The 20903-nt window shown below is 38.8% G+C and overlaps 1 protein-coding gene across 1 annotated transcript in view; it reads left to right on the top strand.

The window, feature by feature from the left end:
* Positions 1-20903, top strand: part of NPNT (nephronectin) — an 83812-nt gene that overhangs the window by 27065 nt on the left and 35844 nt on the right. The window contains exons 4-5 of the mRNA XM_042469699.1: positions 9970-10020; positions 12374-12466. Of these exons, the coding sequence (XP_042325633.1) occupies positions 9970-10020; positions 12374-12466 (144 nt within the window). The remainder of the gene's footprint in view (positions 1-9969; positions 10021-12373; positions 12467-20903) is intronic.

Genomic DNA, 20903 nt, shown 5'->3' with positions numbered 1-20903 from the left:
TCAGGATGGATGGTAAGATGGATGGAGCCAAATGCAGAGCGAATTTTAGAGAAAAACCTGTTTCTATTTGCAAAGGACCCAAGCCTAGAGTGAAGTTCACCTCATAGCAGGACAGTGACTCTAAATACATAGCCAGAATAACACTGAAGAGGTTATAAAACAAGAACCTTAAAAAGAATTCACTTAAAGCTCATACCTCATTCCAACTGAGAATCTGTGGTAAGACTAGAAATGGCAAAGGGTCCCCATTCAACTTGACAGAGATAGATGAATTTTGCCAAGAAGCAGGAGCAAAAGCTGCAGTATCTAGATGTGCAGAGCTGATAATGACATACCTCAAAGACCTACTGCTGTAATTGCTACCAAAGGTGTTCTAAGAAGTATTGAAACAGGAGGTGAATACTTATGCAGCTAAAAAGTGCCAGTTTATTTTTGTTTCTGTAGCTTTTGTGCCACAATAAAAATATTTTGCACTATCATACTAGATTACCACACTACATTCTTATAGTGCTGCTATTCCACTTTAACTGGCTGCCTCCTGTTGCATTCTGGAATTTGTAGTTTTAGGAGGGGTGTTTAGAATTCTCAGCCAGAGAGCCCTTAGGCCTCACTGAACTACAAACCTCAGAATGTAATAAGAGGCAGCCAATGCAGTAAAGGTGGAATAGCAGCACTATAAGAGTGTAGTGGATAGTGCTGAATGTCTCATGTATATCAAGTGGTAACAATGCCAGGTTGTACCACAACAAGATGCATGTCATGGTGCATGTGTGTGAATATTTCTACAAGGCACTGTAGTTAGTTTTTAAGAATCCAGAGTGTTCTTTTTTCTGAATAGAAGTTGCCTCTTTATGGTGTTTGTCAGAGGAAAAGCTGACCTTCATAAAGAAGATCATATATCACCTTATGGTTACGGACTGTAGAAAGGTTTTCTCTGGCTATTGTACAATTGCATTTATTTACACTGCAACATCCTGTCTTGCATTGGTTTAAAAGAGAGTACTTTGCACGTTCAGATAGAAAACATACTTGTCTGATAATAAGAATGCCATAACAGAAAGTCAGGCATGGATCTTTTCGGCGTAGCATATGAAACAGCAAGCTTATTTCCTGCAGAGTTCAAGATTATAGGTTTTTTATGTGTGTGCTTAGTGGAGACAGAATTCATTTGCTCTTCAAATATATTGCAGGCTTTTAATGTGTGTGCTTAGTGGAGGCAGAATGCACCTGCTCTTCACTCAAATATATTGATTTCCAAAGATTCTCTGAAGGTAGGATAAGTTTTGAAACCAGAGGAATGGCAACTCTAAGCACTCATAGTGACATGATTTTGAAAAGGCATCTTCTTTAAAAAGCTGAATCAAAACCACTTAGGGCAAGGGTGGGAAAACCAGTCTCCCCATAAATCCATTTTTGTAAGCTCCATCATTAATTTTGCCTAGGTTCTGCTGAAAGAGACATGCATTTTCACTTGAAAACAGTGTGCATTCACCTTGGGTTTAAACTAAGCCACGCCCCTGATGAAAGCATATTGACTTACTAACAATGCTATGCTGTGTTTTCAACTGAAATAAAATCTAGAGGTTGGGGAGACATTTAGTATGGCAGCAAAATTGGAGAATAGGGCAGGGTGCAGCTCCTGGTGGGTTCAGGAGAACAGATTCGCCCCATCTATTTCCAAAAGCAGCCCTTCTGTTGTGTTAAGGCTATAGTCCACCATTACAACCTCCTGTGAAAGCAAGACTGAAATCAAAGTCAGCTTTACTAGATTACTTTCTGGTGTTTTATACCTGCCTTAAGGAACTAAGCTGGCAGAGAAATGGCATATTTGAAGAAAATCTTTTGAAAAGTCTCCAGAAACACAGGTCTGCAAATGACAGGCTTCTCCCTATTCTAATGAAAGAAAAACCTCCCACTCATATTTTTGAGGGAACAGTTTTTGGCCTTGATCCTATTCAAATGAAGAGTGGTATGTGCCTCAAGGCCGTTGCTGTAAACCACATAAACTCTTTGCCATTTCTGTATATTTGTATGTTAATAGAACTGTTTTGGTTACTGCACAGGGCAAGGTACACAACCAGACTTGTTTTTAAAAAAACAACACTGTGGTGTAGTAGTTAGAACTTTTGGTCAATGAATCATTTGGTGAATCAAATCCTTATCTAGCCACTAACTTTGGGCCAATCAGACCTTCTCAGTTAATCAAGTTGTTAGGATAAAATGGAGGTAGAGCAGGGGTCAGTCATGACCATGTACACTGAGCTCCTTGGAGGAACAGTGATTTGAAAATACAATATATAATATATATATTTAAGACTCTCAAAGCTCAGAAGGAAATAACCGTGGGACTTCTATTTGAACAGCACCTGAAGGACAAGTCACTAAGTCCCAAGCCCCTGAATCAGATGACATTCCAGCCTGATGTTACAACTTAGAATAAGGCTTTTCACTCCCATCCCCTTCCTGCGGTAATTTATCCGTTAGCAGCCTAGCTGCTCCATTTTGCTGACAGTGAAGGTTCCATATACACTTCAGATGGAAGTAGGTTCCATTGAGTACAGTGGGAGCAAACATATAGACATTATTATTATTATTATTATTATTATTATTATTATTATTATTATTTAACCTTTATTTATGAAGCACTGTAAATTTACACAGCACTGTACATACAATCTTTTTAATTAGACAGTTCCCTGCCCTCGGTCTTACAAACTAAAAAGACATGACACAAAAGGAGAAGGGAATGGTGGAGGGAAAGGGTAAGAGGTCCAGCAGTTCCTCTCTACCTCTGAGGCCTGGACCAAGGCAGATGGACTGGAGGGAGGGCTTGGCTTCATAATGGATGGTTAATCTTCTTCCAGGGAAAATACATACTCTCAAGTAGGATAATACATATACAGTACATAGCAATACAGGAAATGGTTCGATAAACAGGCACCAAAAGAACATCAAATAGTAAGCGACAATTATGCAATGCCTGGGAAGGCTTCTCTGAACAGGATGGTTTTCAACTCCATTTTGAAGCTGGTTAAAGAAGTGATGGCTCTTGTTCATGGGGGAAGAAGGTTCCAGGAGTGGGGGGCAGCAAGTGAAAAGGGGCGAATCCGGGATGGGGCAGAGGAAATCCTGGGCTGAGACAGCAGACCTTGACTACCAGAACGGAGGGCCCGAGTGGGAAGACTTGTGTTGTCAGTCTTGTCTCATTTCATCTCTCCTAGATAGGAAGACAAATCTGGAACTGTCTTCTACATCAAGTTGAAGGGTTACTTTAAGATAATGCTTCTTTGCATGGACTGATACGATCCTCTTTCTAATACAAGTTAGCAATGGCTGGAATATATTAAATGCCTACATGACACATATAGTATATTTATGCTGAACATGATTATATTACCAGACTATTAAGGAGCAGCGTGAATGAAAGGGCACTTTCCATGATGGGAGTATAGGAGGCATATTGGTTACATCATATCTATTTTTAATGGACACAAGTGACAGATTACTTTTAGAAATCCCCCTCTGTGTGTGTGTGTATTTGTGCATGTGAGTGAGTGAGGTTACCCTAGTACAGCCTTCCCTATCTTGTGCTGAACCAAAACTCCCACTACTTCTGAAGAGTGTGGTTGATGTAGGCTAATAACCATGTTGTCTGGGTCCATGACATCTGGACATACCTCGCTAGGTTGGGGAAGCTTCCATCTGTATGATTAAAGAATGATACTACTTCATTTCACCATCTACTTCTCATATACTAACTCAGCTTCTCTTGTAACAAACCAGTAAAGCAAGGTCACTATTATTACACCTTCATTTTAGCAGCATAAACAAAACTAGACAATAAAGGCTTGCTCAAGGTTTGTCGTGCATGTATGAGTTTTGGATTGCCTGGCTAATAGGTTTCACTTGACAATACATTGCACTAGGCCGTGAGAGACTTTTGTTCAAAACTTTTAAAAGAAGTTTGCTTTGGCATGTCATAATACTGATGGAACTACGGTATCTCCACTGTTTGTTACATGTATTGTTATTGTTCTTCATTCACAATAAACACATTCTTATGAATTACTGATCCAACATAGTCAGCTGTTTTCAAACATCCTGCCTTTTGAAAATCAAAGCAAACAGTTTGCCTACCAAATAAATAATAGACTTCCCATGGGGATCCACATGTACAATGAACCCCTGGTGGGAAGTGGAAAATTGATCTCTGTGATTCTTCTAGATCCACCCCATCTCATATGTATTTGTGATGTAAGAGAATGAGGTTTGCTGGGACACGTGTGTGCATTGGGCAAACATGCTCACACATACAGTCGAAGTTTGGAAGTAACAAAATGCAGATTACATTGTTATTTGTAATCAATTCCTCTCCCCAGCAATGTGGGTTATTTTAATAGATCCCTTTGCATAGTGATCCAGTCTAACACAACTATGTCTTTAAGTTCTGACCAAATTGCAGTATTTCTTGTCAACATTTTCTACACACCACTTCAGAAAAATCTGGGATGTTCATGTTAGCTTATCAGACATGAAAGACAGCATGTGTGATTCTCTAGAACATTTCACCAATGCTATCCAAGAATATACATCCATAGAGAGAGCTGAAATTCAGTTTGCATGGGGCTATTTTTTGACTAAACATGTCTGGCCAGAGATTGTTAATTGTGAAAGGGATCAGAACACTCCCCTGAAACCTCTGTGAAGCCCCATTCTCATGATATGGCAATGCAGATGTATGGACCAGGGAATGAAGTTATATTTCTGTATATTTCAAAAGCCCATAAAAAAGAAGTAACTGCCATGCTTCAAAAATGTAACACTTTACTTTCATGAAAATAACTAAAACCTTTCATTATTTTAAGGAAAATCTGAATGCAGCAACATGATGCACAGTATGAACCAGCACCTCATTAATGTTCCATAGTTCTCTTCTATTTACACTTGTAATAGTTTTGATCCTTTTCTCCCCCTGGGATCAGGTTGCTCTTACACTGAGAACATCAGTGTACTTAGGATTGTGAATTCCAAAAGTCTAGTGACCACTCCTAACAGTTTTGTGTATGAGTTAAATTGCATGTGGAATAAAATGGATCCCTGTTGGCCAATTACCCTGGGTGTCAAATGGAAGTATTCTGACATCATCTTCTTGACTCACTTCTTCAAGGACTAGAGTCACCATAAAATGATGTCTCAAGTCCTATTTTGGACAGGTGACTCAGAAGGACACCTTGATTGATGCCATTAACAGCAGGTGAGAGATAAAAAAAATTCAACAAGGACACACTCGCTCTGTTGAGTTCTTTACACAGACCATCCACAAATGCTCTCTCAAAGTGGTCTCTGTCTTATAATCAGGCCCAAGGCCAATTTAAAATGGAGCTAGATAAGCCATTTCATCTAGAAACTTCTGAAACTGTGCTGCCAACATACACTTTATCACCTTTCCTCCAAAATATCTTGTACTTCACATAATGAATCTGGATGGAGAAAGCTAATTTTAGATGGTTAAGCTTTGTCCATAGACTGTGCCACAGCCCAATTATAGCTGCCTTGGACATCCAGTTCCTAATTCAGGGGTAGGCAACCCTTTTGAGCCGGGGGCCAGGTTGCTGTCCCTCAGACAACTGGGGGGCCGAAGCCCCAAAATAAATAAATAAATAATTTTTAAATAAATAAATAAATAAACCGGGACAAATGTAGGACAAAATTTTCAAAATGGAGGGCACTTTTTAAATAAAAAATGGAGGACACGCGAAAAAATTTGCTGGTTTTTTAAAAAATGTTAAGATAAATGCATGTTTCTGAGGCTTCTATAGACAATTTCCCCACCATGCCCCTCGCGCGAGACGCCAAAGGCCCCGGTGGCAATCGGCGGCAGGACCAGGCTGGGGCCGGACCCAAGGCCTCACCGGGCCGCATGCGGCCCGCGGGCCGCAGGTTGCCTACCCCTGTCCTAATTGATTTGCCAAACCAATTTGATGAGCCAGAAGTATACCTAAAGTGTATAGTCAGAATTTAATGAAGAATTTATTGCTTCTGTTATTTACTGTCACCTTTATAACTGCCAATGAAATTGAACAACAGAAAGCCTTCATATTGTATTAATCCATTAGTCAGTATATGTGTTAAGTAGAATTTTTGCAAAGGTAGCTGCATTTTTGAACTTCTCTTGGCTTCTGTCTCCTGAATCAAACTTTCCATATCTGGCAGCAGTCATAAATACACTTATTAAGCAATAAATTCTGAAGATACAGTGGGATTGATTCTGTTAATAACATACATTTCAAATCAAAGATCTTCATGGAACGTGAAAACATGGCCAATATACTCTTGTACATGTTGTCTGTCTTACTACCAATGCTTGGAAAAATAGCTAGCAGTGGCATTCTGGGGGTTGTCATCCGGAAAGCAAACGTATCCTAACTTAACTTTGGTGGCATGTTTAAAGACCTTGTAAGGACTTCCATGTCATCAGCCTTTTTGATCATCTCCACATGAACTAAGAGCACACTTTAGGGCAGTAGTCCCTAGGTTTTTTCAGGCTATTGCCCCTTTCTCCTTGAGTAATAACTCTAGCATCCCCATTGCCTGTTTCTTGATATTAGTTGAGTGGGAATTACTTTCAAAGCCAGTATCAATAAAATATCTTTGATCACAGCCTCATAACCAGCTGCTTTGCTTAGTCAAGTTCACTAAAGCACTTTCAGTACAATGCATGTATGAAAATCTATGCAGGGAATTATGGAGGGTGCTGAAGATGCTGCTATAACCAAGGGGCTTTGCATGCTTTCTGCCTTCTTGCTACAGTTGCAAAGAAACAATGCTCTAAAAATGCTGTTCTTCCTTTATGCTTCGGGGTTAAGAATATATGCTAAAATCTGCCATCTCGACTAGTTTATGTTCCTTTTAATACATGTTTATACTTCATAGTGGCAATCATATCAGTGCAGTTCTGTATGATAATTTCAGGTGCCCTAATCTGAATTTTTCAGTAAAAATAAGATTTTGACCAAGGGATGCCCTGGAATGGTGTTTACTCATTAAGAAGGAGCTATATAGTTTGGGACTACAGACTACAGACTGAGTCTCCCTTATCTGAAAAGCTTGAGGCCGTGCAGGGCTAGCTGTGTTGGCCATTTAACAAATACAAACAAAAATTCATTAGTGATACCTTTATTGGCCAACCGAAATGAACATGTTTTGGATATTGGATTTCAGAATACCTGTATTTGCATATAAGTACATAATGAGATATCTTGGAGATGGGACCCAAGTCTAGACACAAAATCTATTTATGTTTCATATACATCTTATACACATAGCCTGAAGATAATTTTATACAATATTTTTAAATAATTTTGTGCATGAAACAAAGTTTGTGTACACTGAACCATCAGAAAGCTGTCTCAGACATCCATGAAAAAATGTTTGGGGGTTTGGAATATTTCAGATTTTGGAATTCTGGGTAAGGGAGACTCAACCTGTGCTATTTTTATTTTTTATGTATCAAACTTTGAATATTTATGTATGTTGTATTTAAAAATACAGAACTGCATTATTGTGTTTATGCAGGAAAACAAGGTTCTGCTATTCTTTATTTCTTCAGTCATTTTATTTTAAATCAACTGGTTGTATTTGATGAAACGCATTGCAAGGGAATAAGTGCTATGTAATAAGGAAACAGTATCCTTTCTCCATGTCCATTGAAACTAATTGTTCCCATACACAACATACTAGTGTCCTTGCTTTACAACAAAAAATTGTGCTAAAAATATACATTATTAGTGAGCCCTTCCCTGGTGTTTTCATTTGCACTATCTTTGTGTTACATTTTGTTCACAATAGGTAAACTTTGTACATGGGGTGCATGTATGATTGGAAAGTAGGTAGCTCTTGCTTGTCCTGACCTCCATGTATTTAGCTGAATACCTAAATGGAGAATATGCTCATTCAGCATGTATACCCACAAGCATTCTCCATTTGCGTCCTCAGTTGTACTCAGAGGTTAACCATTCTCAGTATATAATTAGAACTTCTTTGGTGATAAAGAGCTGCACTGATAACATTTATTCAGTAAATAAATGGGAATAAATTTGTACCATTCCTCACTCCTATACACATTTCCTGTTGCTAATATTTGATGGTGCGAACAAGGCTGTGGTAATTAGGATGCCTTACAAGGGCTCTCTTGGTGACCTGTGCACCTGGTTCCTTTCAGTTTTGGACTTCTCTTAGGCTTGCTTCTTTTTCTTTTGTTTTTGTTTTACATAGATTCTAGATTCCTTTGAGGGAAGAAAAACAGAAAAAGAGGAGAAATTTGTAATGTGAATTGAGTGTTCTATCCATGTTTTCCTATTTTCATTACAAACCTGACAGACACAAGAGCTGCATTAGACGTGAATATTACAAGAGTTGACAAAAGTTCACAAAAATATTCTGAGAATTGCTATTACTATAACAGTGATTTACTATTGTACAAGTTCCAAACTTGTATCTTAAAAATATCTTCAAGCTACATCCACAATGCACAAAATTTAATGAAGTTTAATTTGTTCACATGAAATTTAATGAAGTTTAATTTGTTCAGATGTAACTCCATCTGATAGTAACTCCATGGCCTAAAATTGTATTAATTCAGACTGCACATCCCACTGACCACTTTCATTTTATTCTTTTACATTACTCTCTATTGGTGCACTTTGATTCAAGTGTTCTACTAAAGTTGCAACTGATTGAATCATTCTCATTCAAAGGAGGAGATTCCACCACACTCTGAGCCAGCAGAGTTGAACAGCTCTTTTCACCAGGAAGGTCTACTAGAAGTTAAGGTGGAAGCTCTTTTCCTGTGGTTTAAATCCATCACTCTGTGTCCTAGTATCTAGAGCATCAGAAAACGAGCTCGCTCCATCCTCAATGCGACATGACTTCCAATATTTAAACATGCCTATCATGTCACCTCTTAACCTTGTCTTCCGCAGGCTAAACATACCCAGCTCCCTAAGTCAGCCCTCATAGGGCATGGTTTCCAGACCTTTCACTATTTTGCCCACCCTCCTGGACACATTCCCACTTTTCAATATCCTTCTTGAATTGTAGTACCCAGAACGGGACACAATATTCCAGGTGAGGTCTGACCAAAGCAGAATAGAGTAGTACTATTACTTCCCTTGGTTAGGCACTTCATTATTAACTGATAACAGTTAATAATGAAAGCTGGTATGAATCCACTCTGGGCATTAGATTTTGAAGTTACTATTATGTTCCTAGCCTTTATCCTGAAAATTCGCATCCTGGATAGCTTCTTTCAGGTTCAGACTAAAATTACAGCTGGTTTTATCACCTCACTGACATTGTGAAGCCAGTTCCTTTTATTTTCTTAGGTAAGGTATAGGGAAGATTTGACTCTTTCCATTGAAAATTTGAACACCCTTTCCATTGGTTAAACTGGCTCCAGTTGGTGAAAACAGGTGTTTCACAACCGCTCGGAGGGACTTCTCCAGGCCCTATTGCGGGCACATTTTGGTATTATAAATAGCTATGAAAGGATACTGTCTCTTTAAGGCCAATTTTTCTCTCTCTAGAGAATGGTTTGCATTTAGACCTTGGAATGGAGACATACTTTTATGACTGGAAGAAAGGGGGGGAAATCCCTGACCTAGTCACTGTTTAGCTAGAGTTCTTTTTCTGTCAGAACGACAATAGCATAACACCGTTCCTTTTTAGTGACTTTTATAGAGAATGTATCTATTTCCAAACATCTCATAATAGGATAGTGACTTAAGGTGTTTCTATTTTTAAATGTGTCCTAGTTTATTATTATTTTTATTTGAGGGAAAAAAAGCTTTGAATGTTGAATGTGTGTAAGTCTCCAGGAATGTAGCAAGTTGATAAATTCCCAGCCAAGTCCATCCTCTCTGCACGGGGAAAAAGAGTTGAAATTGCTTTTTATGGACATTTGTTTTGCAGCTTTCTACATCTTAAGGCAGAGAATAGCCAGGATAAGGTGCCAACCCAAAGGTTAGCTGAACATATTTCTTGAAATAATTTTGGCACAATGGTGTGACCTCTAAAGTCATGTTTGGGATATAAGATGTATATATAAACTAAAAGGAAATATGATGCATTATTGACATGATTTTAGAAGGATGAAGGAATTCCCTGTAAACTCTAGATTTAATGACTAATGTGACTACATTATTTTCAGTCATATCAATGTGTCTGTGTCTTAACATATTTAACTGTTTAAATAATGTTAGATACCTTTAAGCTCCAAACAATTTACTTTATCCATTTAGAAGTGTTGATAATTTTTGCGAGATATTGCTTCCTTTTATTCAAAGGATCTGAATTCATAGTCATCTGAAGTAAGTGTGAGCAGTGTTAAAATACAGAACAGTCCTATAGAAACTCAGTGGGGCTTACTTTTGGGTAAACATGCACAGGATTGCACTGTACAAACATGCATAGGATCGCACCAGTATAAAAAGCAAAAAAGGTGGATGTATCTATCATAATGTCTTAATTTTTTCCCATGTCATTTCCAGCTTTCCTTGTAGCATACTAGTGTACCAGGTGTGATAGTTGAGAACCATTGCTTCAGATTTTACTGTATGAGTAACTTTCTGGAGATATTCCAATATGATGTACTATACTAAGGAATGTTTGTTATGCATTATCTTGATATACAATATTGATTTACTATTAATACAAGTATCTTAACTGCTAGGCCAATGTGTGCTGTACACGTGCACACACATGTAAGTGTTACCATTTTTGTGTGCACAATTAAAGGACATTGTCGAAAGATGCAGTAGAATGTTGTTTGCACTGATTAGCTCATACAGAATCCTAATCTGAGACCAGAATCTGTCATGTAGTTGAAGATCTCTTTTGAAATCCAATGCTTGCTTTATTTATAATCGTCATTAGATTAGTTTTCTAATTTATTTCTCTACTGCATATGAGAAGTATGTATGCAGCATTTGGCACTGTCATTCCAATATGACAGAGTGAGCATTTGCACATTGAACTACTTAAAGATTAAAGGCCAGCTGCCCATAATAAAGATTTATGAAAGCACATTAACAAGTTTTAAATGTTAACCACATTTTAACCACTACCATTACAGCAAACAGTTTGAGTATTCATTATCCAAAAGTTCAGAAATCTGAAATTCTACAAAATCTAAAACTTTTTTCGTGGGTGGGTGGGATAGTGACACTTTTTCTTTCTGGTGGTTCAGTGTACACAGAAGTATTAAAAATGCTATGTATAAAATTACCTTCAAGCTGTGTGTGTAAAGAGTACATGAAATAGATGAATTTCGTTTATAGACTTGGGTTCCATCTCCAAAATATCTCATTATGTATATGCAAATATTCCAAATCCAAAACATGTCTGATCCCAAGCATGTCAGATAAGGGATACTCAACCTGTAATAATCTTCCTTGAATAAAGTAGTTATTTTATAAGGTTATGCATATTTGATTTAATAAGCATATATAAATTCTTGGTTCTCTCAAATAGAATTTTGGTGCCCTTCTTCAAGCACTCTTAGAAAATTTAGACAATATTATTGCTATTCTATTGTGTTCCAGTGTTTTTTGTGCTGCTCACAACTGATATGTTTGTAATATTTTTGACAATAAAATCCAATTGCAGGATTAGAGTAGTACAGTACTACTGAAATGTTTGAGGGCTAGTTCACATTTAGTAAAGGCTTTTTTCTTGCAGCTTTTGCCCTTATTGTTTCTTTCTGTTTAATGTGCTTGAGAGATTGCAGAATAATTGCTCCTTACAGCATAGTTCTGTGTTTAATTTCCTGAGAGTAAACTCTGTTGAATTTAACAAAATTCACTTTTAAGTATACTATAAACAGAGCAGAGTTGTAACACAAGCTTTCATAGAATTGGTCTACTTCCTCAGATGCCCCTGTGGAAGTACTGTAGACCAGATCTATGAAAGCTTATGCTACTCCTTCTTTTGCTCAATTAGTTTCAAGGGGGTTACAAGTTCCCTTTGCATCTAATTGTCCTGCAGTGCATTATCTCAGTACTGTAATATACATACCATAATATAATAATATTATAAATTAAATGTAATTTTCTCTCTTAAAAATAAGAAAGTTCATATTTTTAAATTAATGTTAACATTTTAATTAAATGTTACATGGAGAGAATTTGTGGGTGACTGAATGGGGGAAGGTTGTAGCAGAAGGATGGGGAAGAATTAAGGAGTCACACATCCCATCCTTTTTTGCTCTAAATCATCCCTCATTGCTCATTATATTAAAATGAATTGTTATAGTGGGCTACTATGTGTGCTTCAGTTAGATAAGGAGAATTATAAAACTGCTTTTGTGTATTTGCAGCTGTGTGTCAGCCTGGATGTAAACATGGTGAATGTGTTGGACCAAACAAATGCAAGTGTCATCCAGGATATACTGGGAAAACATGCAATCAAGGTAAGAAGACAAAAACAAATCCAAAGCAAACATTAAAAGGAAGCAAGATCCTTGGAATTTTTCAAATACATTTGAAACGTTAACTACATGTTGATTTGTCAAATCTAGCAGCAGAGTGTAGTTTCTCATCAGAGCAATATGTTGTTCAAATGAAATAATCGGTGGGGACTCTGAAGATTAATACTGAGTAATACATTATTGGCTCCCTGGGTCATCGGAGAAACTATAGAAGTTTTCAGGGGCATGACAGGGCCAATTGGTTTGGTTTGGCAGGGCTCAAGATCAATAGTCTTATGCACCTGTGATCCTTTTTTCTTGCAGTAGGTAAGGAAGGAGGTGAAGAGAATGGCACTTTTAATCCACTTGAATTTACATTATTCTCTAAGAAACGTGCTCAGGAGTTATTCTTAGTGCACTCAAATCATGACTTTAGTATTAGTATTTTAAAACAATGAAGGAATCTGCAGTGAGAGCTTTACCTCAAAATACTGATCCTGATGCATATAGTAAGCACCCTTTTTTAAACGAAAAGTAAGAAGATTATTTAACATATTGTGAAAAAAGAGGAAATGCATCACCAAAAGAGAGGATGAGAGAGGCACTTTTCATGTGCTAAGTATATGTAAAGTTTCACATTTAAAAATTACTATAATTCAAAGAGAAATGCATTCCATCTCTCAGTAGTGAGAAAGCTTCTGATCAGAGGTCCTGTATGCCTGCAAAGTCTGCTGATCATGTGCTAACTGTTGGGCCTTGTCTGCTCTCCTGTCTTATGTCTCTGGGCTTTGACAAGACTGTCCTTCAGAGGATGCCTTCAAACAGAGATTGTGCTTTGACAGCCTTTCAGACAGAACTGGGGCATCATTAGGAGGGTGCAGGGAGGGCAGTCTACACTGGATGACACCACTACTCCCCAAGGGTCCAGGAGGTGGGGAGAGGTACAACTCAGTGAGCAGAGAAAGGAGACGCCCATTTGCTCACTTACTTGTAGTGAGCAAGTGTACATCGCCTTTCTCCACCTACCAAGCAACACTACATCCTTTGAGCTGGCTTAGTGGGTGGAGAAAGGTCCTCCAAGCTTGGAGCTTTGTAGTGGTGGTGACACCTTCACCAGCTCATGAACTCACCTGGTTGTGCAACTACTCCACTGGCCTATGTGGCCACAAGGCCACTCCTTCAAACAAACCCAGTAGGTGCTGCAGAAAGGAGATGTTGGCTTGCTCAAGGTGAGCCAGTGATCATGTGTCTGTCCATCCCTCTCCTTTCTCTGATGCCCACTGAGCCTGCTCAAAGAGGTGGCCTTGTAAGACACAGGCCGGCAGAACATCCACACCACTGGATGAGCTTAGAGGCTGCCAAATGTGCCACTGCTTACTGCCACTTCCAAGCTTCAAGCAGAAAATGGGGGCAGATAATGATCCTCTAGGCTCAGAACTTGATGTCATGGTACCAGTGTGGCTTGCCGGTCCACAAGGTCACCTAGCATCTGCTCCATCCCCCCATCGGGGGACAGGTGCCACTGCCATGCCTGTGCTGTGGTCCTTTTTTCTTTTGCTCACAGCTCAAACCTCAGTGGCAGCAGCACAGCAGTGACTCCTGAGCTCATCCAGTAGCTTCTCTCTTGGAGGGAGACCATTGCCAGGTTAGCAGGTGGATACTATCAGGTGGCCTTGCTGGAAAATAGAAGATGCTTTCAAATAAAGGACTGGACTTTAGCAGCCATTCAAGGGAGACTGTCATTTGTAAAGTAGGTTATATAGCCCTCCTAATTTAAAGCATTCTATGTGATTTAATGTGCAGATATTTTAAAATGCAGTTAGCACCAGCTGCATGGAAGGGTTTGATAATAATAATAATAATAATAATAATGATCCACTGAGGCATTTCTTCAGTGCCCAGATAATATATTCTTGGACAACATTAGTGGATGCAAATATTAAATTCCCTTTCGTTCTTGCTTAAACTTGGAAATCAGATCTGCTCTCTTTATCGTATCTTCCACAAATAAAGGGTCTTTTGATGGCAATGAAATTGGATGGAACTATGAAACTCTGCCAGTTTCTTTCAAGTGGACTAATTAATGTAATCCAGGGAATTGCCATTATTTCTTTATTCATTTAGACTATGTACCCTGCTCTTCAGCTACAAAAAGCGAGATTGCGGATTGCTAATTTGACAGTTCCCTTCCCTTTACAATATGAAAAGACATGACACAAAAGGAGAAGGAAATGGCAGTGGGGAAGAGGATCAAGTCCACCAGATACTGCCAGTTCATCTCTCCTTCCAAGGTCAGCAGGGTGGCAGTTGGAATAGAGGAAGTGTCCTCCATCTGCCTCTGGGGCAAGGCATGGTGGAGGTATCCTTGCCTCTTCTTCTCTCGCTCTGAGGCCCTCATTTTTATTCTTATCTCTAAATGGTCAGTACGTATACAAGTATGCAGGTACAGCTATAGGACAGATAGAGAAAGCTATAGATGCAAACAAACATACCAGGGGATTTTCAAGGCAGTAAGTGGAAGAAAATTGTAGAGCATGAAATTTAACCTTTATATTTCTTTATACTCCTTGCAAACTAAATACAGTAAAGGAATCATGAAATGGGACCATGATGTTTATGTGACTTAGGGGCTCGACAGATGGGTGACTCAACACCGCCTGTTTTTGCCCCAAATGGAGGCCACGCCAACCAGATGCTGCAGCTTTCGGAAGGATGAAAAATAACTCACTTCCTGATGGGTTCTTTTTGTGTCCCTGAAGGGGTGCCATTGGTGTGTACAGGTGTGCACCAAGATGGCATCTGGGTGGTGGAACTAGGGCTTGGAGCATGTGCATGCTCTGCCCTAGTTCAACCCTAGTTCGCCTGCAGGCCCTGTACAGGCTCTTAATTAATTAGTAGGCATCCACATTCCCCTTTTCTTGACTTACATTAGTGGAGCTGTAGCAATTAAAATAGTTACTTCTAGATGAACAAAATGTTTTTAGTACATGATAAGATCTGCCCAATACTGGGATAGTAAAACTGTAAACCTATACACAGTTACTTGGCAACACCTTCCACTGAACCCAATGCAGCTTGCTTTTGAGTAGTTAGGTATAGGATAGCATGGTTAATAAGTTAGTTCCTGTTCCCTGAGAGAGTTTGTGCTGTAAACTCAGCGAGCAGTTAAACTCCATTTAGGAAACAGAATGTCCATTGTGTACATACTTAGCATTTGTCTGTTATTTTGCCACAATTTGGGGTGGTGGTGGTGGATGGAAGGGAGAGTGAGAGACTGGCTTGTAATGAATGAATTTGTAACAGGGCTGGAGAGAAAGGGGCGGGGGGAGAGCTCTGATTGAGGTTGAATTTCAAAACATCATACCGAGCTATAGTTCATTGAAATAATCACCATTCAAAAACAAACCCAGGTTAATCAAATTCTGTACTCTCTAATTTAATTTCTATAACTAGAAATTATATCAGCAGATGTGTAGTCTCATTCTTAAATTTGCTGAGATGATAGAGGTGTGGAGTAGATGGATAGCTGGACAGAAGGATCAGAGAGTTGGCAGATAGGGCAGTTAACTGGCCTTGGGCACACTAAATTTCCTTTGTAACAATTCTATAATTGTTATGAAAAATTAACATGGTACTCGTGTTTGATTCTAGAATCTAAAAGCCACATGCTCTAATCAAGAGATCCTTTGGTGCAAATACAGAGGTCTTACCTGTTGGGGATCTTGTATTTAGTGTAATGTTGCAAGGACAGTCCTTCATGCAGAAAAAGAATGTATGCCTGGAGTTATTCATGCTCCACTTTAATGAATGCATATACGAGTTTGAGGTAAGGTTGAACTGTTACCATGAAACAGTGAAAGTAAGCCCTGTTCTGGTGAGAAGCTGATATTCTGAGTTGTGATTTTATACACTTTATACACAAAAGTAGTTTACTACTGAACTCAACCACCACATATGGAGATAGATTCCTATTCCCCCACATTATCTCCAAAATTTGTGTCCTACAATTTTAGATAGATGTACATGTGTCATGTACCATCTATTTAACACTTTTAGACGGTGTTCTTTGATACTTTACTGGGTCTTGACCTTTGACTCTTCTTATGCCTTCTTCTCAACTGGTGAAGCTGAGCACCTGTATTCAACTTCATATGACTGGCCCAGTGAACCACCTTTTTTCAGCCCTCTTGATCATCATGCAACAAATTTCCCATGGAGGGGTGAGGAAAATCCTTTACTTCAGGTGGTACATTCCTTCCACCTGCACGGCTTCAAACCTACAGTGAAACTTCTTGCAAATATGCTGAAAGGACAATTAACTTCTTCTGGCTGCCACATAAAAGCCCTATGTATGCTTGGCATGCAGTGCAACTGAGCATTGACACTTCCTTGAGGCCCTAAACCTCTGTTCTAGAAAAGCTTGACCTTTGACAATTCTTTCATTTGTGCTTGTGCTACAGTCTTTCCAAATACATGCTGCTTTTTCTTAGCTCTCTTTTAAACCAAGAAATATGTAGCTTGCTTAAACAGGTTTAAGAGAATGGGAACAAGAATCATGTAAAATGATTGTGAATATGTGTAAAATGTACTGTGGGACTGCCAATAATACATATTGGATTGTATAAGACATATACAGTACAGCAAATTTGGGCTATATATGCTTTCTTGATATAGGTATTAATATCTGACGAAGAGGAACTATATCCAAGTCTTCGCATATACGGCATCCTTGGCTCAAACGCTGACATATCTAGTTAGCAGCATATGAAGAACACAAGAAACTGCCTTATATCAAGCAATACCATGTCCATTTAGACCAGTATTACTACATTAACTGAGTGACCATGGGTCTCCAGGTTTCAGCCGTAAGTGGTTTCAAATCTATCTGGAGATGTTAGATTCAGGTAGTAACTGCTGAGATAGAATTCTGCTTGAGAATCTGCAGAGCCACTGCCACACAGCTATGGTCATCCTTCCCCAATAGTGGTGCCTATTTCCCTTGGGCAGACTATTGATGTATCTTTATTATTGATCTTTTAGAAATGTTATTGTTCCAACAAATGACTACCAAATTAAATTGTACAGGCAAATGCTTCGGTTGGTGTTGGTGTTGTGGAATTGTAATGTATCTACACTTCAGATTACAATCTCATGATACTATTAGTTTGTAATTAACCCCAGCCTAGGAGTCAGCAGTATATCCTAGCCTTCCCTGTAGGAATGTCTTCTCACTAGTGTTAAGGCAGCTGTTATCTGGAACTTCAGATGTGACATATGACTTCATAAGTCCCTCTATATCTTTAAATAATAATCATTCTTATGCCCTGGGGCTGTGATCTTCCCCTTTATCCTTTCTGAATTCCCTTTTAAACCAATTACCAATTATGTTCACCAACTGGTAATGTAAACCATTACCAATTATGTTTACAACTTGAGGGAAGGTCCAGTACTAACTATAAGATTAGAAAAATGGAGGCAGGCTTTATTGGACTTCTTTCCTAAGTATGTTGTATTTTTCCTTCTGGCATTGCTGCTTGCTTAATCTTCTTTGAGGGTTGTGTATCCAATCCACAAAGCCAACCATACAGAGAGGGGTGGTGTCTGGAGCCTGGTGGGTTTTGTATTCTTGGAGAGAATGAATGAACAGGTATTGACAGCATGGAGAAGGACCACATAGCTTTGGACCAAACAGGAGATAGAGGTCAACCCCAGCAAGTGCTCCATAATGCAAGAAACAGTGTTCTCCCTAGAAGGATTTCAGCTTCAAAGCATTTGCGTTATGAAGATGAAAAACAGGGATATTGTTATGTGATTAAGTGGCAATCACATTTCGTTGTGACATGTAGTACATGGGTCATTACTGAAGACGGACTATTACACCAGCTATTAGTTATATTGAAATACAGCAACTCACAAGAAGTTCTCTTTTCTGAAGAATGGTATGCAATCACATTAACCATCTCTCTTCTTTTAGTGCAATGCCCAAGCTTTGCAGCCTGCGCTTATGTTTGATATTGCTTTTTCAAAATGCCACAACAACCAGTCTGCTAAATGCTCTTCCATATTCAGCTTTGATGTGACTATATTATTGTGTTTTTGTTGTTGATTCCCACTCCTAATCCCATCTGTATAATTGCAGCATTTAAGTGTGAATGACTTCATTGCCAAATTATTTTGTTCTCAGAAAACAGCATAAATTGGGCTCATTAAAACAACTTTCACATCCCATTAAAAGTTTCATGGACAGCAGAAAAGTAAAGAGGGATTGTAGATGATCTGAAAAAATTCTGCAAGTCTTTGTAACTGTGTATTGTACAAGAAGCAAGTGGCAAAGTTCTGCTTTTTCCTGTTCCAGAGAGCATTTATTCTGAGTGAGCTGTTTAGGGAACTCATGAAACAATAAACAGAGAAAAGATGTTTGTCCACCTTTTTCAAAAAACACTTAAAAATATATAACAAAGATATCCTTGTGTGTGGTGTCATGGGTAAGGGTCTGAGTTACAAATCAGGAAGTTCTTACAATCAAAATGTTATCCTACCTTTCCCTTTGGAATAAACAGATAATAATATTGATATAACTTAGGTGTTGTTTAAATAGCTTAAATGGAAGGACAGTACAAGGAACACTGTTCAAATGAGACATTGACAAAGGGTAATTCCACAAAATCCTGTGCCTCACCATCACCATCATTTCATTTTTATCTCACACTTTCTCCATTTCTGGAACATAAAGTCACTTAAAAAATTAAAATAAACACAGTTAAAACACTAGCAGAGGCATAAATAAAAACATACAAAAACATAATATGAAAATGTTCTTAAATGCTACTTATAGAATTAAAACCAATTAAAACGAATCCATTAAGATCAGCAAACAATAAACTTAAATACCTGGTATGCCTATGTTTCCCTGTGTTGTATCATACAGTGTTGGGAAACCATCACTTTCTTGATGCAGCCTGAGACTTGCTTCTGGGCATAATTTTTCTACCAGAGAAAGACTTGCCTGGTGTGTAAGTATTCCTATGCTTTAATAAGAGTAGTCATGGGAATGGGAAAGGAGGCCGCCTGACTTACTGGGCCAGCTTGGTTCCCACGTTGGGGAGCAGTGGCTTGCTGGCTGCACTTCTCTCGGCTTGGTGCAGCCCCAGAATGGCTCCGGTTGGCACCATTCCCAGCTCAGCTTTCCCCACCCACCATCTTTCTGTTGGGAGTGGGGTTTGCTGTCACAACTTCAGGGGCGGTAGCATAGGTCTTGGATCTGGTGGGCGTGGTTTCTAGGGCTGCATAGCACTGGGTCGGGAGTCCAAATGGGACACAGGGGTGCTGAGAGCGATGTGGTGTTGTCATTGCTGGGGCAACATTGATTCAGCATCCCCTGGTAACAAAGGACAGAGATGTGAACAATCGCATGATTGGTTACCGGAGTTCAGATGGGTGATTAACCAGTCAGTCAGCCTCTTTGTTATCCTGAAGTTTGGCCATGATGGGTTCCATCGATCAATCTGGGATTGATGGATGGCAGATCCAAACCTCATGCTTTGTAGTCAACTCTGTGTTATGGTTGTTTGTAGTTGTTTACAATAAAAGTTATGGCCTTTTCTCTTCCAATTGCTGTATGTTGTGCTTATTCCAGCGGTGGCTCCCCTTCCAAGGCAATTGTGTATAACATAAAGGATTTTAATGTAACCAGTGGAAAAAGTAGTAGAGCCAATGAGAAAAATACTACTGAAGAAAAGCCTACTATAAAGACATTTTGAGTGAGATGATGAAATTGTGTGAAATGGCTAAAAGAATGGAAAAAACTTCCCACACAAACCCGCAAAGGTAGCCCTAGGCTGGGCCTAGGCCTTTGATGACTTAAATTTTATTTGCCCATATACAAGGCCTTACAAAATCTAACTTGCAGGTGTAAAACATTTCCTATCGGGGAGATAGGAAAAATCATTCAGTATTCTTTGATGTAATGGAATTACAGTGAAGACCCTTAATTCAACCATATATTGGTTCTGGACAATGCATGGAACACCAGTACAAGAAAATAAATCTTACCCTAAGCACATTTTGCAAGAGGTCACACTGTTAAAGTATTAAACAAAGTATTGGCAGCATGGGTGCTTCCATTGACCAATAGATTAAACGATTAAGTAAAACCAGCAGAAATATTCAATACACATTTAATTAAAATTCAACAAGTGATAGAATATCAGTGGAACAACATATTAATACACTTTCCCGCAAAAACATTTAAAACATTATTCTAGATCTATGTCGTGGCAGCAGAACCCTCTGACAGAGAAGGCTTAATGTCTCACAAAACTATAATTACCAGAATTCCACAGCATTGAGCAATGGCAGTTAAAGCAGTGTCACATTGCATTATTTCTTCAAGGCAGAGGCAGTCTATGATTCTGTGATTAGTAACACTTTGTGCATATTG

The sequence above is a fragment of the Sceloporus undulatus genome, chromosome 5 (genome assembly GCF_019175285.1).
Source record: "Sceloporus undulatus isolate JIND9_A2432 ecotype Alabama chromosome 5, SceUnd_v1.1, whole genome shotgun sequence".
Lineage (NCBI taxonomy): Eukaryota > Metazoa > Chordata > Lepidosauria > Squamata > Phrynosomatidae > Sceloporus > Sceloporus undulatus.
Note: the sequence above shows the minus strand (reverse complement) of the source record. Positions and strands in the feature narration are given on the sequence as shown.